Below are 12021 nucleotides of genomic sequence, written 5' to 3'. Positions count from 1 at the left end.
CAAAATTTTCATTTTGCTCATTATAAAGATAAAAAATATTCCTAAATCTTCATCAGCATAGAAAAACAATCAAAACAAAAATATACAAATAACCAAGTAACTAAATAAATAAATAAATAAATAAAATAAATAGACAAGCAATTAAATTAACACAGCCGTCATTACAGACATGACAAGAGACAGGTTTTATTGGGCCGTGTGCAGAGATGAAGCCAGCTGTTCTGCTCTCATTAGATGGGCTTTGGTTTCTTTCCTGATCACCTCCCAGGCTTCAGCACTGTGACCCTACAGAAATACCAATATTAGTATTCTTATTGTTATTGAAACAAGTTATTATATCTATTTATCTTCAGGATGATCTAAACCCCAAATTAATGAGAATGATGTGATCTTACCATTTCCTTTAGGATATGATGTGAGAGTCTCTTAAAGTACATGTGCAGCTTTGTGGTTTTCTTCTTGTGACTGTGGCTCCCAATCTAATTTAATTACAAGCAAAATGACAATTAAGAATATGTCATGTCATGTAAAGTATCATATTCGAATGTAATAAAAACCTAACTGAAAGTGAACTTACACAGGAGTGAAGCTCTTCAGCCTGTTTGTTGACAATATTGAGCAAGTTCCTCACTGTGCTGTCCTCCCATGATGCAGAGCTGTGATCCTCCTCAAACAGGGCAGCCACCTCCTCCAGAATCTGAACTGTGAAAGCCAGTTTATCCTCAGCCTGGAAGAAGAAGAAGATCAAATACAGACCACTTTAGAAATGCTTCAATAATAATAAGAGTGGATTTAAAAGACAAAATTAATCTGTCCTAAGGGAAAATTATGTTTTTTTCTATAAATAGGCAAAAGCTGAGGTTCACTTACTGATGATTTGGACACCTGGTGATACAGGTGATTAGGGAAGGCCACAGTGACCTCCACTTCAGTGGTGTTAGTGGAGTTTTTAGCCTGAAACACATTGAGTGTTTTAGTCATCAGATGCTAAATTGAAATAATTCTTTCACGAAAAATAACAAATTAACTAATATTAAAGCATTAAACACTCACCATGGTATCAATTAGATTCAGAGTTTCTTCGTTGTGCTGTCTGAATTTATGATCCATCCATCTGCAGCTTAGCGAGGAGCTTTCAGTGGACAGAGTGAGAAACAGGCAAGCAAAGAGAATCCTGTTCATCATTTTTTTAAAGGTATAAACTTCCTTTGTATGAAGCAAACTCGGATGTCTCCCGGTGTTCTGATGGAGCAGACCTGCAGCGCCGCATTTATAGCAGAGCGAAAATATTTCATTTTCTATATACCTGGGAAACCCGCAGGTACAACAAGCTGTAATGTCGTACACGTGGGATTTAAATTTCCGTCTATAGAAAAAAAAATCCCACACTTAACAATATATCTTAAAGAAGATAAGATATCATGATGTATGAGGGTTTGACCTCATTATGAGGATTCGTGGACATACACATCCATTTGAACACCTAAGAAACATGACGACAAACTCAACTCACGACTGATGATTTCATTTGTAACCAAATCGTGTATAGGCTTACGTTTTGATACTAAACAGGTAACCTGTTACAGGGATATTAATGCTGCTTTGAGGACATTTTCATCTATTATTGTCAAGAAACGGGCATGTGGCAGGCAGACGGTGGACCCACATGCATGAACAGGTGATGAAACAAAAGTGATCAGATCACAGGTCAGATATATGTTAACGATAACGTCATTGCAAGTACTACATGTGCTGGATTGCTTTTCTTGTTTGTTTGTTTTGTTTTGCTGAGGGGGGCTTTTTTCAGTTATTATTATTTCAGACTCATTCAGAATCGGAGCAGATAAATACTCCTGGTTTGACCTCCACTACCGGTTACATGAGGTTAACACAAATACATCACAACTGATTTACAAGTACAGCAGAAGTGCAAGCTGCTTAATAATGAAGAAACTGCTAAAAAAGCTAAATGCAGGCCACATGAAATGACGCAATGATGCAATGAACCAAGGTAAATACACCTGCTCATTCATACCTGCGCCCATTCTTCACTCACGTGGCAGCCGCTTTCATTTTCCTCGGTAAAGAGAAAAAAAATACCCAAAGTGGAAGCTGTAGTTTACGAGTATCACCTATAGGCGGCGTAGAGTTTCTACTTGGAACAAGTGTCACCTGGCAGTTTGCTGCTTTCTGCCGTGTGATTGGCAGAGGAACTTTGAAAGTTAATAGGTGTGTGAGGTGAGGTCAGCGCTCCTCGGTGAGGAAGTTCCAGAGACAATTAACTCACTCTGGTGCAAGTGGGTATGTTGTTCGTGTGACGTTTTAATGGTGTTCAAGCTGTAGATCGACAGCGCGCGATCAATATTCTGTTGTTGTGATGCCTCTGCAGTTAATGTTTCTTTTTGGTTGATTTGTAATTTCCTTTGGTTAGTCCGTCCAGCCGTAAAGACTGTTATGAATGAAGGGCGGACTAACCTCTCTCGTTGTTATCTTTATCTTTTCGTTTATTAATTTGTGCCACTTCCCTTTTATAAATCCAGACTGCAGGTTACGCATACCGCTGATTCCCAGCTGTGCTGAGACCAGAACTGTTTGCAGTGCGTGCCCAGTGGTAAATTGATTGCAGTGTCTCTAAACTGGGTTTAGTGTAGTGCAGTGTAGTGTTATTTGCTCGCACCTTTGGTTTGATAGGTTTAATGTGCAGCTGGAATATTAGTAAAATATGTTTTGAGTCCTGTTTGGGAATGAATGGGAAATGTATGTTTAATTGATGGAATAAATAAATAAATTATACATTTATCTCTTTGACATTTTATTTGACACCTTAGTGCTCTGTTACATATTGTTGTAGACGCCACAGACTTTCTGTTCTCCGTTCACAGCTCCTGCCCTGCTAAAGACTTTTCATAACACACTCTGCAACTTATATGACCTGTATATTTGGCTTTTTATATATTTCAGAACCTGAAAAAACATAAACTTAAATCACTCTATACTCTTTTCTTCTCTCCTGTAATCAACCCTACTTGAAAATGAAAGCAAACGTGCGTAAGGAGCGTCACTGACGTTTGGCGCACATCCGCTTTCATTTTATTTCATCATAAGTAACGAAATGTGTTCGACGTTGACTGTTTTCATTTTTTAACATTTTTTTTTAAACTGCCATTAATGTCTTGCAACCAGTGGCGGTCCTAGCCTGTTTGGCGCCCCGGGCGAACACTCCCTCTGGAGCCCCCCCCCCCCCCAAACACACACACACACACACACAAAACATATTAGGAATTGTACAGTAACATAAAACTGTTGGACGGAACCATACTGAATTTCGCCAGAGAAACACACACACACACACACACACACACACACACACACACACACACACACACACACACACACACACACACACACACACACACACACACACAAACACATACATACATATGAAGAGAGAGAGAGTATGCATTGTATGCAAACGGCGACCAAACAGCCATCATAATTCGTCATACAATGAGAACAGGACTATTTTTACCATTTCTCTTTGGAGCAACTGTAACCCACATTATTTCCTTAGGGAATGAAGTATTCTGATTCTGATTGTTTCAGGATGACCTGCCATTATCCAATGACACATCTGCTTACCTGTATCTTTTGCTTGTTTCTCCTCCTCTTCTTTTCTATTTTTTCTAAACTGAGCACCTGATGGCTTTGAACTGTTCTTGTTCATCTTCCATTGGTTTTAATTTTGCACTCCAGTATGAACACAAATTCCCCAACTCAACGATCGCCACAATATAACCTAATAGACCTACACCTAGTTCGCAGATTCACTTTGTCTAAGGTGTATTTCTGGGATTTCACACAACCCAGGATTCAAATCATGAATACATATGGGCTTGGATTTACATCTTTATGAATGAAATGTGCTCTATTTGGAAGCAGCCGGCCCCCCTCCCCTGTCGACAGGCTGTGTGTGAGATCATCAAACTTCAAAGTTCACCAGGGAAGACACAAAGGATAACTGTTTGCCTTTCCTGGACTGCGCTGTGCACATTGAAGAGAATGGCAACCTCAACATCGAAGTTTACCGGAAGCCCACACACACGGACCAGTACCTCCTGTTCGACTCCCATCACCCTCTGGAACACAAACTTGGAGTAATTAGGACCCTACACCACCGGGCAGAACATGTTCCCTCTAAGCCTGAAGGAAAAAAGAAGGAACACACACATGTAAAGGAAGCACTCAAAACGTGCGGCTATCCTAACTGGGCGTTCTTAAAGTCAGCAAAGAGGCACAGAAAAGAAGATCAGACACCAGCGAGGGAGGATAAGAAAGACAGACGCAACAACATTGTCATCCCCTATGTAGCCGGTGTATCAGAAAAACTCAGGAGAGTTTTCTCCAAGCACGACATCCCAGTGTATTTCAGACCCAGCAACACGCTCAGACAAAAACTGGTTCACCCGAAAGACAAAACGCCAAAACACAGACTTAACAATGTGGTGTATGCTGTACAGTGCAGCGAGGAATGCCCAGACCTCTACATTGGAGAGACCAAACAGCCACTTCACAAGCGCATGGTACAACACAGAAGAGCCACCTCCACAGGACAAGACTCAGCAGTCCATCTGCATCTTAGGGATAAAGGACACTCTTTCAAGGATGCCAATGTTCACATTTTGGACAGAGAGGACAGATGGTTTGAAAGAGGAGTGAAAGAAGCCATCTATGTCCACTGTGAGCGACCATCTTTGAACAGAGGCGGTGGTTTACGACACCAACTCTCTGCCATCTATAATCCAGTTTTGAGATCCCTTCCCAGACGCCTTAACGCCCACTCACATCCTGGGCCATCTGACCTCAGGAATTCGCATGATAAGGTGGGGCCAGGTTTCACAATGAGCTCACCCGAAACTCTGGCTGATTGGGACCCACACCCAGTTTCCCACCTTGGCTCAGGCGATTAGAGGATCATCAGGGGGTCCTTTTGTCCCTCTGTGGGGGGTTTATATCTGGGACTCTCCACCATTTGACCTTAGAACTGAAGAAGCTTCTCGGATGAGAGGTGAAACGTCTTCAAGTAACTTAAAGAAGTCCAGACGCTTTTCTTTGCAAGCTCCTTTGACTACGATGACCTGGATGACTGAGAACCTTCACAGACAGATCATCAAACTGTAAATTATAAATTTTAAGTTGTTATTGATCCCTTTACCCCGAGTCCTAAAGTGTGTATTTATTTTCTTACTCTTCTTATATTTGTTGTTCGTTTACTTGCACTGCTGTAACTGGAGGCTCGGCGTTTCGTCTCCCTATATACTGGACTGTATATAGCGGAGATGACAATAAAGTTTACTTTGACTTCAGCAGCAAGCAGGCGCACCGAGGGCTCTCGCGCTCACTTTTCGCGTATAGAATTAGAATGATAAGTCAGTATCATGATGTCTCGTGTTTGGTGTTTGTTGGTTTTTTTATTGTTTTATTTTGCGAGTTGGTTATTAGATGCTATCCAACCAGCCAAAGAATCCCCCGCCGCCCCGCCCTCTCCTCCCTGTGCCACAAGAAGCAGGCGCACCTCGCAAACGGAGGGCGCCCTTACTCCCAGCAAATGGGCGATAGAAAACCGATGGTGCCTATGCCATTCCCAATACGCGCTGGCTGATGTCTGGGCAGCATGAGTACGAGCAATTTATTTATTTATTTATATTTGCCGATGCCCGTGAATCCGCCCCCCACCACGATGCTGATATCAAAAACCGCTACTGCTTGCAACCCGCAAAGAAGGTGAATACTACTGCCTGAAAATAATTACTGTAAATCTCCAACCTTCAATTTTCCAAGATAAAATAATGTAAGAAAGAATTGAGATGAATATACTTTTACATGACGGTAATTAAAATACACATATATTAAACGACCATTATCCGAGGTTTACTTGAAACCAGCTGAAGGTTAAAAAACTAAAACTATTTTTTTTTTAAATTTTAGCTACATTAATGTCTTGCAAACTGCCAAGAAAGTAAAGACTCCCTGAAAAACATTGCTGTAAATCTCCTATCTTAAATTTTCCAAGATTAAAATCAAGAAGTAAAAACAGATTTCGGATAAATAAACTTTTACTTGACAGTAATTAAATTACATTTAAACTAATTGAACTAATTAAACTAATTAAACTAATTAAACGACTGTTGTTCTACGTTTACTTTAAAATCGCCTAAAGGTTTCATGTTAATCGCAAGTATTAAGAGATTGACATAGAGGTGGAGATTTGTGTTTTTATGCTTTTATGTGGTAACTTGACGTCATCTCATGGTGCTGCTGCCTCAGTTTTTGTTATATCATAGCCAATTTTTGTACAACACTGTCTTTATATGACACAATTATCATCAAAAACAACAACAACAACAACAACAACAACAAAAAACACAAACACAAGCTAAAAAAATAATGACATAAATCTTTTTTCTGGTTCACGTTTTTCTAGTTTCTACTTGATAGAGTTAGAAAACGAAATCTTGCACTCTCTATAAATGAAAGAACAGATATTAAATCTTAAAAGGATGACATAAATCTGCTATGTTTTTACTTTTGAGACGATTATCCAGCTGATTAGAAAATGAAATAGGTGTGTCCTTGGGCTTTGCTATAAATGAAGCGCCTGAGGTTTGCTCCATCAGAACACCAGGAGACCTGAGAATTTGCTTCACACTAAGGAAATTTCTACATTTTTCAAAAATGATCAGCAGGATTTTCATCGCTTGCCTGTTTCTCGGGATGTACAGTACGGGCTCTTTGCTAGGTTGCAAATGGATTGTAAATGATCGAGACGACATAAAACATCAATTCCATGTGTACAACAAGAGAGCTTTGGGTTTCCTTGATATGATGGTGAGTGCACTTCTTTGCATAATGTTTAACATGGTATTGATTTAAATAGTTTGATTAGTTCCATGGATATGATGTGTGTGCGTGTTTTGTGTGTGATGCAGATTACTAACACCACTAAGGATGCTGAAATTGAGCACACAGTGGCTTTCCCTAATGAACTGTATCACCAGAAGTCCAAAGCAACAGTAAGTCATCCCCAGCTTTTTACATAAAGTTGTTTCTTTTTTAATGAAAGAATGGAGTGATTGCAAATCCACAAAAGTTTGTCTTTACCTATATATAGACTGTTCAGCTATGAAAGGGTCGAAGGGATTCTCTCCCACAGAGCCAAGGGAGTTGTCTCTTATCACGACTCTGTCATAACTCCTGTGCATAAAAATGTATAATTCAAAGACAAAACACAACAATGTTATTTTCAAACATTTGTTCCTGTGCAAACAAAGATTTTCGGTCCCTGGGAAATTTCTCATAGCTGTGTGAATTCTTGTTCTTTGACTATTCATCTTGAAGTTTTAAAGAAGTATTCCTATAGTGATCTCTTCTTCTTCTTCTTCATCTTCATCTTCTTCTTCTTCTAGGATGAGGATAAACTGGCTTTCATAGTTCAGATTCTGAAGGAGCTGTTTGCCCTGGTTGAGAAGGATCGCAGTTCTGCACCATGGGAGAAGAACACAGTGGAGAACTTTCTCAGTATTGTCGACAAAATGGCTGAAGAGCTTAACTCCTGTGTAAGCTCACTTTCATTACAATGAACAATGATATTGCATTTTTTTTTTAAATTTTACAATGAATTCAGTCTCTATTATATATATTTTATCAGTCTCTGACAAATGTGAATAAGTTAAAGTGGTGAATGATGTATTCAAATATATTTTGTTCTTTCCTTGTGGGTTATTTAGGTTGGAAGCCACAGCAACACGACACAGCTGACGCATTTCACGAGTCTCTCAAATGAAATCCTAAAGGCCAATGTAAGTCTGCATTATTTTTACTAAACCTGTATTTCAATATGACAGATTTTACACCGCTGGTATTTTAATAATGATAATATTGTTTTGTCTGTAGGGTTACAGTGCTGAAGCCTGGGAGACGATCAGGAAAGAAGCCAAAGCCCATCTAATGAGAGCAGAACAGCTGGCTTCATCTCTGCACACGGCCCAATAAAACCTGTCTCTTGTCATGTCTGTAATGACGGCTGTGTTAATTTAATTGCTTGTCTATTTATTTTATTTATTTATTTATTTATTTAGTTACTTGGTTATTTGTATATTTTTGTTTTGATTGTTTTTCTATGCTGATGAAGATTTAGGAATATTTTTTATCTTTATAATGAGCAAAATGAAAATTTTGTAAAATATATTTACAGAAGACCATCTGAGTCAATGCGCATCCCTGGTTAAGTCTCTGGGAAATGCCCACTAAAACTCGTCTTTCGGATAAATTTTTAAAATGTATTTGTATTTCTTAATTGGTTTAATTTATTTATTGTATTCATAATATTGACACTATTATTTATTTTTAGTATTTGTGTATTATTTATTCATTTATTTATTAGATTTCTGAACATTTTCCATAAAATAAACTAGACATATTATTTGATATGTTAAAGTCAATAAATATTTTCTTATCACACAAATTGAAATTGTTGACTTTTCTGTTCCTGAAATATTAAGAATAAGGGTTATGCACTTATTTTTAATGAGTGCAATCAAACATTAGACACATTGTCCAGATTTATATAGAAAGATTGTTTTGATTCTTCACAAAAGCTCTTACAACATAGAAAGTAGAAGTACTGATACCTCATGTGGAGTGAGTATGAGCACCAAGGCCACTTTAGAGACTTTCTTTGGTTTGGTTTCTTTTGGTTTATAAAGTATGACGAGTAAACTGAGAGCTTTGCCTTTACACTCAGCTCTCTCTTCACCCTGATGGACCAGTACAGCAGCCGCAGCACTGATCTGTCTGTCAATGTCCTTCCCCCTTCTCCCATCACTCGTGAACAGGGCCCCAAGATACTTAAACTCCTCCACTCGGGGCACAAACTCATCCCTGATCACGAGTGGACAGTCCACCCTTTTCTGGCTGAGCACCATGGCCTTAGATTTGGAGGTGCTATTCTCATTCACTTCATTACATTTGGCTGTGCAGCATTCCAGTGCGAGCTGGAGGTCATCAGCCGATGAAGGCAATAGAACAACATCATATACGAAATGCAGAGCTGAGATTCAGAGAACATCTGAGCCTTCTGCCACTTGGCTACACCTAGAAATTCTCTAAATACAAATTATGAACAGAACCGGTGACAAGGGCGGCCCTGGTGGAATCCATCACCCACCGGAAACCAGTCTGACTTATTGCTCATTGCTGGCTATGCGGACCAAGCTCCTGAAATGGTTGTATGAGAATTGAGTGGTCCATAGCAATGGGCCAAACAGCCCATACTCCTGAAGTACCTTCCACAAGACACTCTGACGGACATGGTCGAGTGCCTTCTCCGGGTCCACAAAGCCCATGTAGACTGGTTGGACAAACTCCCATGCACCCTCAAGTATCCTCAAGAGGATAAAGAGCTGGTCCAGTGTTCCACCATCAGGATGTAAACTGCATTGTCCAAGGTTCGACTAACTGCCACCTCAGAGGTACCACCCCTGATCTGGTAAATGGACTGATTCTTATATAGCACTTTTCTACTCTCCCGGGGTACTCAAAGCGCTCTATACAACATGCCTCATTCACCCATTCACACCCACTCATACAAGCACTTCAAGTGCAACCTAAACTACATTCACACACATTCATACTCCGATGAATGCAACTCAGGGTTAGTATCTTGCCCAAGGCATCCAGACTGGGGAAGCCAAGGATCGAACCACCAACCTTCCGATCAGTAGCTGATCTGTTCTACCACCTGAGCCTCAGCCACCCCACACAAAGTGGGGTGATGATGCAGTACATGAGCACAATGCCTATACAAATATACCTATATCATGCATAAAAGAACTGAAAAATGGTACATACTTCTTCAATTCTAAGTTTTTCCATATTCGAGCATTAAAAATAAATAAAAGAATAAATAAATAATTTGGTCATTTTCAGGTTGTAAAATAATTTAAGTGGAAGCTTAGACGACAGTATTTATAATTATTTAACAAAAAGTAAACTTCACAGCATCACATCTGAAATTAAGTATTTTAGCGCAGATACAAGAGGACTTGTTTTGCAGCCATAAGACGTGAACAACTTGTAGTCCCTGAGGAGACCATGAACTCCTCTCTATGTCAAAATATTCCAAATGTGAGGCCATCAGTTAAAATTTGGCCCAAACTGGATCAATGTAAAACAGAAAGGCTGGAAAAACATTACCCACGTTTTTGTTTATTTCATCATGAAATAACTGTCTTAATCGTGTCAATTTATTGATTAAGTGACAGAAGAGTTACATCTTATATTATGGGCTTTCCTTTTAACCCATTAAAGAACACTTTCATTCCACTTTCGTGAACTTCCAAGCACTGTGGAGTTTTGTTTTTCATTTTTTAGTTTAATTGCAATCGAAATCTGGTTAAAGGAACTTACAAGTTCACCATTTTGATATTAAAAAGTAATATAAACAATAAATTCACTTTGTAAGAAGATAGACTCTTTTATTTGGTAAAATATATTTTACAAAATTTTCATTTTGCTCATTATAAAGATAAAAAATATTCCTAAATCTTCATCAGCATAGAAAAACAATCAAAACAAAAATATACAAATAACCAAGTAACTAAATAAATAAATAAATAAATAAAATAAATAGACAAGCAATTAAATTAACACAGCCGTCATTACAGACATGACAAGAGACAGGTTTTATTGGGCCGTGTGCAGAGATGAAGCCAGCTGTTCTGCTCTCATTAGATGGGCTTTGGTTTCTTTCCTGATCACCTCCCAGGCTTCAGCACTGTGACCCTACAGAAATACCAATATTAGTATTCTTATTGTTATTGAAACAAGTTATTATATCTATTTATCTTCAGGATGATCTAAACCCCAAATTAATGAGAATGATGTGATCTTACCATTTCCTTTAGGATATGATGTGAGAGTCTCTTAAAGTACATGTGCAGCTTTGTGGTTTTCTTCTTGTGACTGTGGCTCCCAATCTAATTTAATTACAAGCAAAATGACAATTAAGAATATGTCATGTCATGTAAAGTATCATATTCGAATGTAATAAAAACCTAACTGAAAGTGAACTTACACAGGAGTGAAGCTCTTCAGCCTGTTTGTTGACAATATTGAGCAAGTTCCTCACTGTGCTGTCCTCCCATGATGCAGAGCTGTGATCCTCCTCAAACAGGGCAGCCACCTCCTCCAGAATCTGAACTGTGAAAGCCAGTTTATCCTCAGCCTGGAAGAAGAAGAAGATCAAATACAGACCACTTTAGAAATGCTTCAATAATAATAAGAGTGGATTTAAAAGACAAAATTAATCTGTCCTAAGGGAAAATTATGTTTTTTTCTATAAATAGGCAAAAGCTGAGGTTCACTTACTGATGATTTGGACACCTGGTGATACAGGTGATTAGGGAAGGCCACAGTGACCTCCACTTCAGTGGTGTTAGTGGAGTTTTTAGCCTGAAACACATTGAGTGTTTTAGTCATCAGATGCTAAATTGAAATAATTCTTTCACGAAAAATAACAAATTAACTAATATTAAAGCATTAAACACTCACCATGGTATCAATTAGATTCAGAGTTTCTTCGTTGTGCTGTCTGAATTTATGATCCATCCATCTGCAGCTTAGCGAGGAGCTTTCAGTGGACAGAGTGAGAAACAGGCAAGCAAAGAGAATCCTGTTCATCATTTTTTTAAAGGTATAAACTTCCTTTGTATGAAGCAAACTCGGATGTCTCCCGGTGTTCTGATGGAGCAGACCTGCAGCGCCGCATTTATAGCAGAGCGAAAATATTTCATTTTCTATATACCTGGGAAACCCGCAGGTACAACAAGCTGTAATGTCGTACACGTGGGATTTAAATTTCCGTCTATAGAAAAAAAAATCCCACACTTAACAATATATCTTAAAGAAGATAAGATATCATGATGTATGAGGGTTTGACCTCATTATGAGGATTCGTGGACATAC

The 12021-nt window shown here is 38.8% G+C and overlaps 3 protein-coding genes across 3 annotated transcripts; 1 reads left to right on the top strand and 2 right to left on the bottom strand.

Moving 5' to 3' along the window:
• Nucleotides 1–186: 186 nt before the first annotated feature.
• On the bottom strand, nucleotides 187–1185 carry LOC146663971 (interferon a3-like). The gene is made up of 5 exons (XM_085415363.1): nucleotides 1054–1185; nucleotides 871–954; nucleotides 578–727; nucleotides 396–479; nucleotides 187–285 (listed from the first exon to the last, which is right to left on the bottom strand). The coding sequence occupies exons 1-5, from the start codon at nucleotides 1183–1185 to the stop codon at nucleotides 187–189; spliced, it is 549 nt and encodes a 182-aa protein (XP_085271489.1).
• Nucleotides 1186–6505: 5320 nt separating this feature from the next.
• Nucleotides 6506–8049, top strand: LOC146663970 (interferon a3-like). Its single transcript, XM_085415362.1, has 5 exons — nucleotides 6506–6885; nucleotides 6987–7070; nucleotides 7464–7613; nucleotides 7785–7856; nucleotides 7951–8049. Exons 1-5 carry the CDS (start codon nucleotides 6733–6735, stop codon nucleotides 8047–8049), a joined length of 558 nt encoding a protein of 185 aa, XP_085271488.1. The 5' UTR covers nucleotides 6506–6732.
• Nucleotides 8050–10740: 2691 nt separating this feature from the next.
• Nucleotides 10741–11739, bottom strand: LOC146663969 (interferon a3-like). The gene is made up of 5 exons (XM_085415361.1): nucleotides 11608–11739; nucleotides 11425–11508; nucleotides 11132–11281; nucleotides 10950–11033; nucleotides 10741–10839 (listed from the first exon to the last, which is right to left on the bottom strand). The coding sequence occupies exons 1-5, from the start codon at nucleotides 11737–11739 to the stop codon at nucleotides 10741–10743; spliced, it is 549 nt and encodes a 182-aa protein (XP_085271487.1).
• Nucleotides 11740–12021: the final 282 nt, after the last annotated feature.

The sequence above is a fragment of the Rhamphochromis longiceps genome, linkage group LG8, assembly GCF_057381845.1.
Source record: "Rhamphochromis longiceps isolate RC_006_pf linkage group LG8, R_longiceps_female_GT1.1, whole genome shotgun sequence".
Lineage (NCBI taxonomy): Eukaryota > Metazoa > Chordata > Actinopteri > Cichliformes > Cichlidae > Rhamphochromis > Rhamphochromis longiceps.
This window is presented reverse-complemented; position numbering and strand designations above follow the sequence as displayed.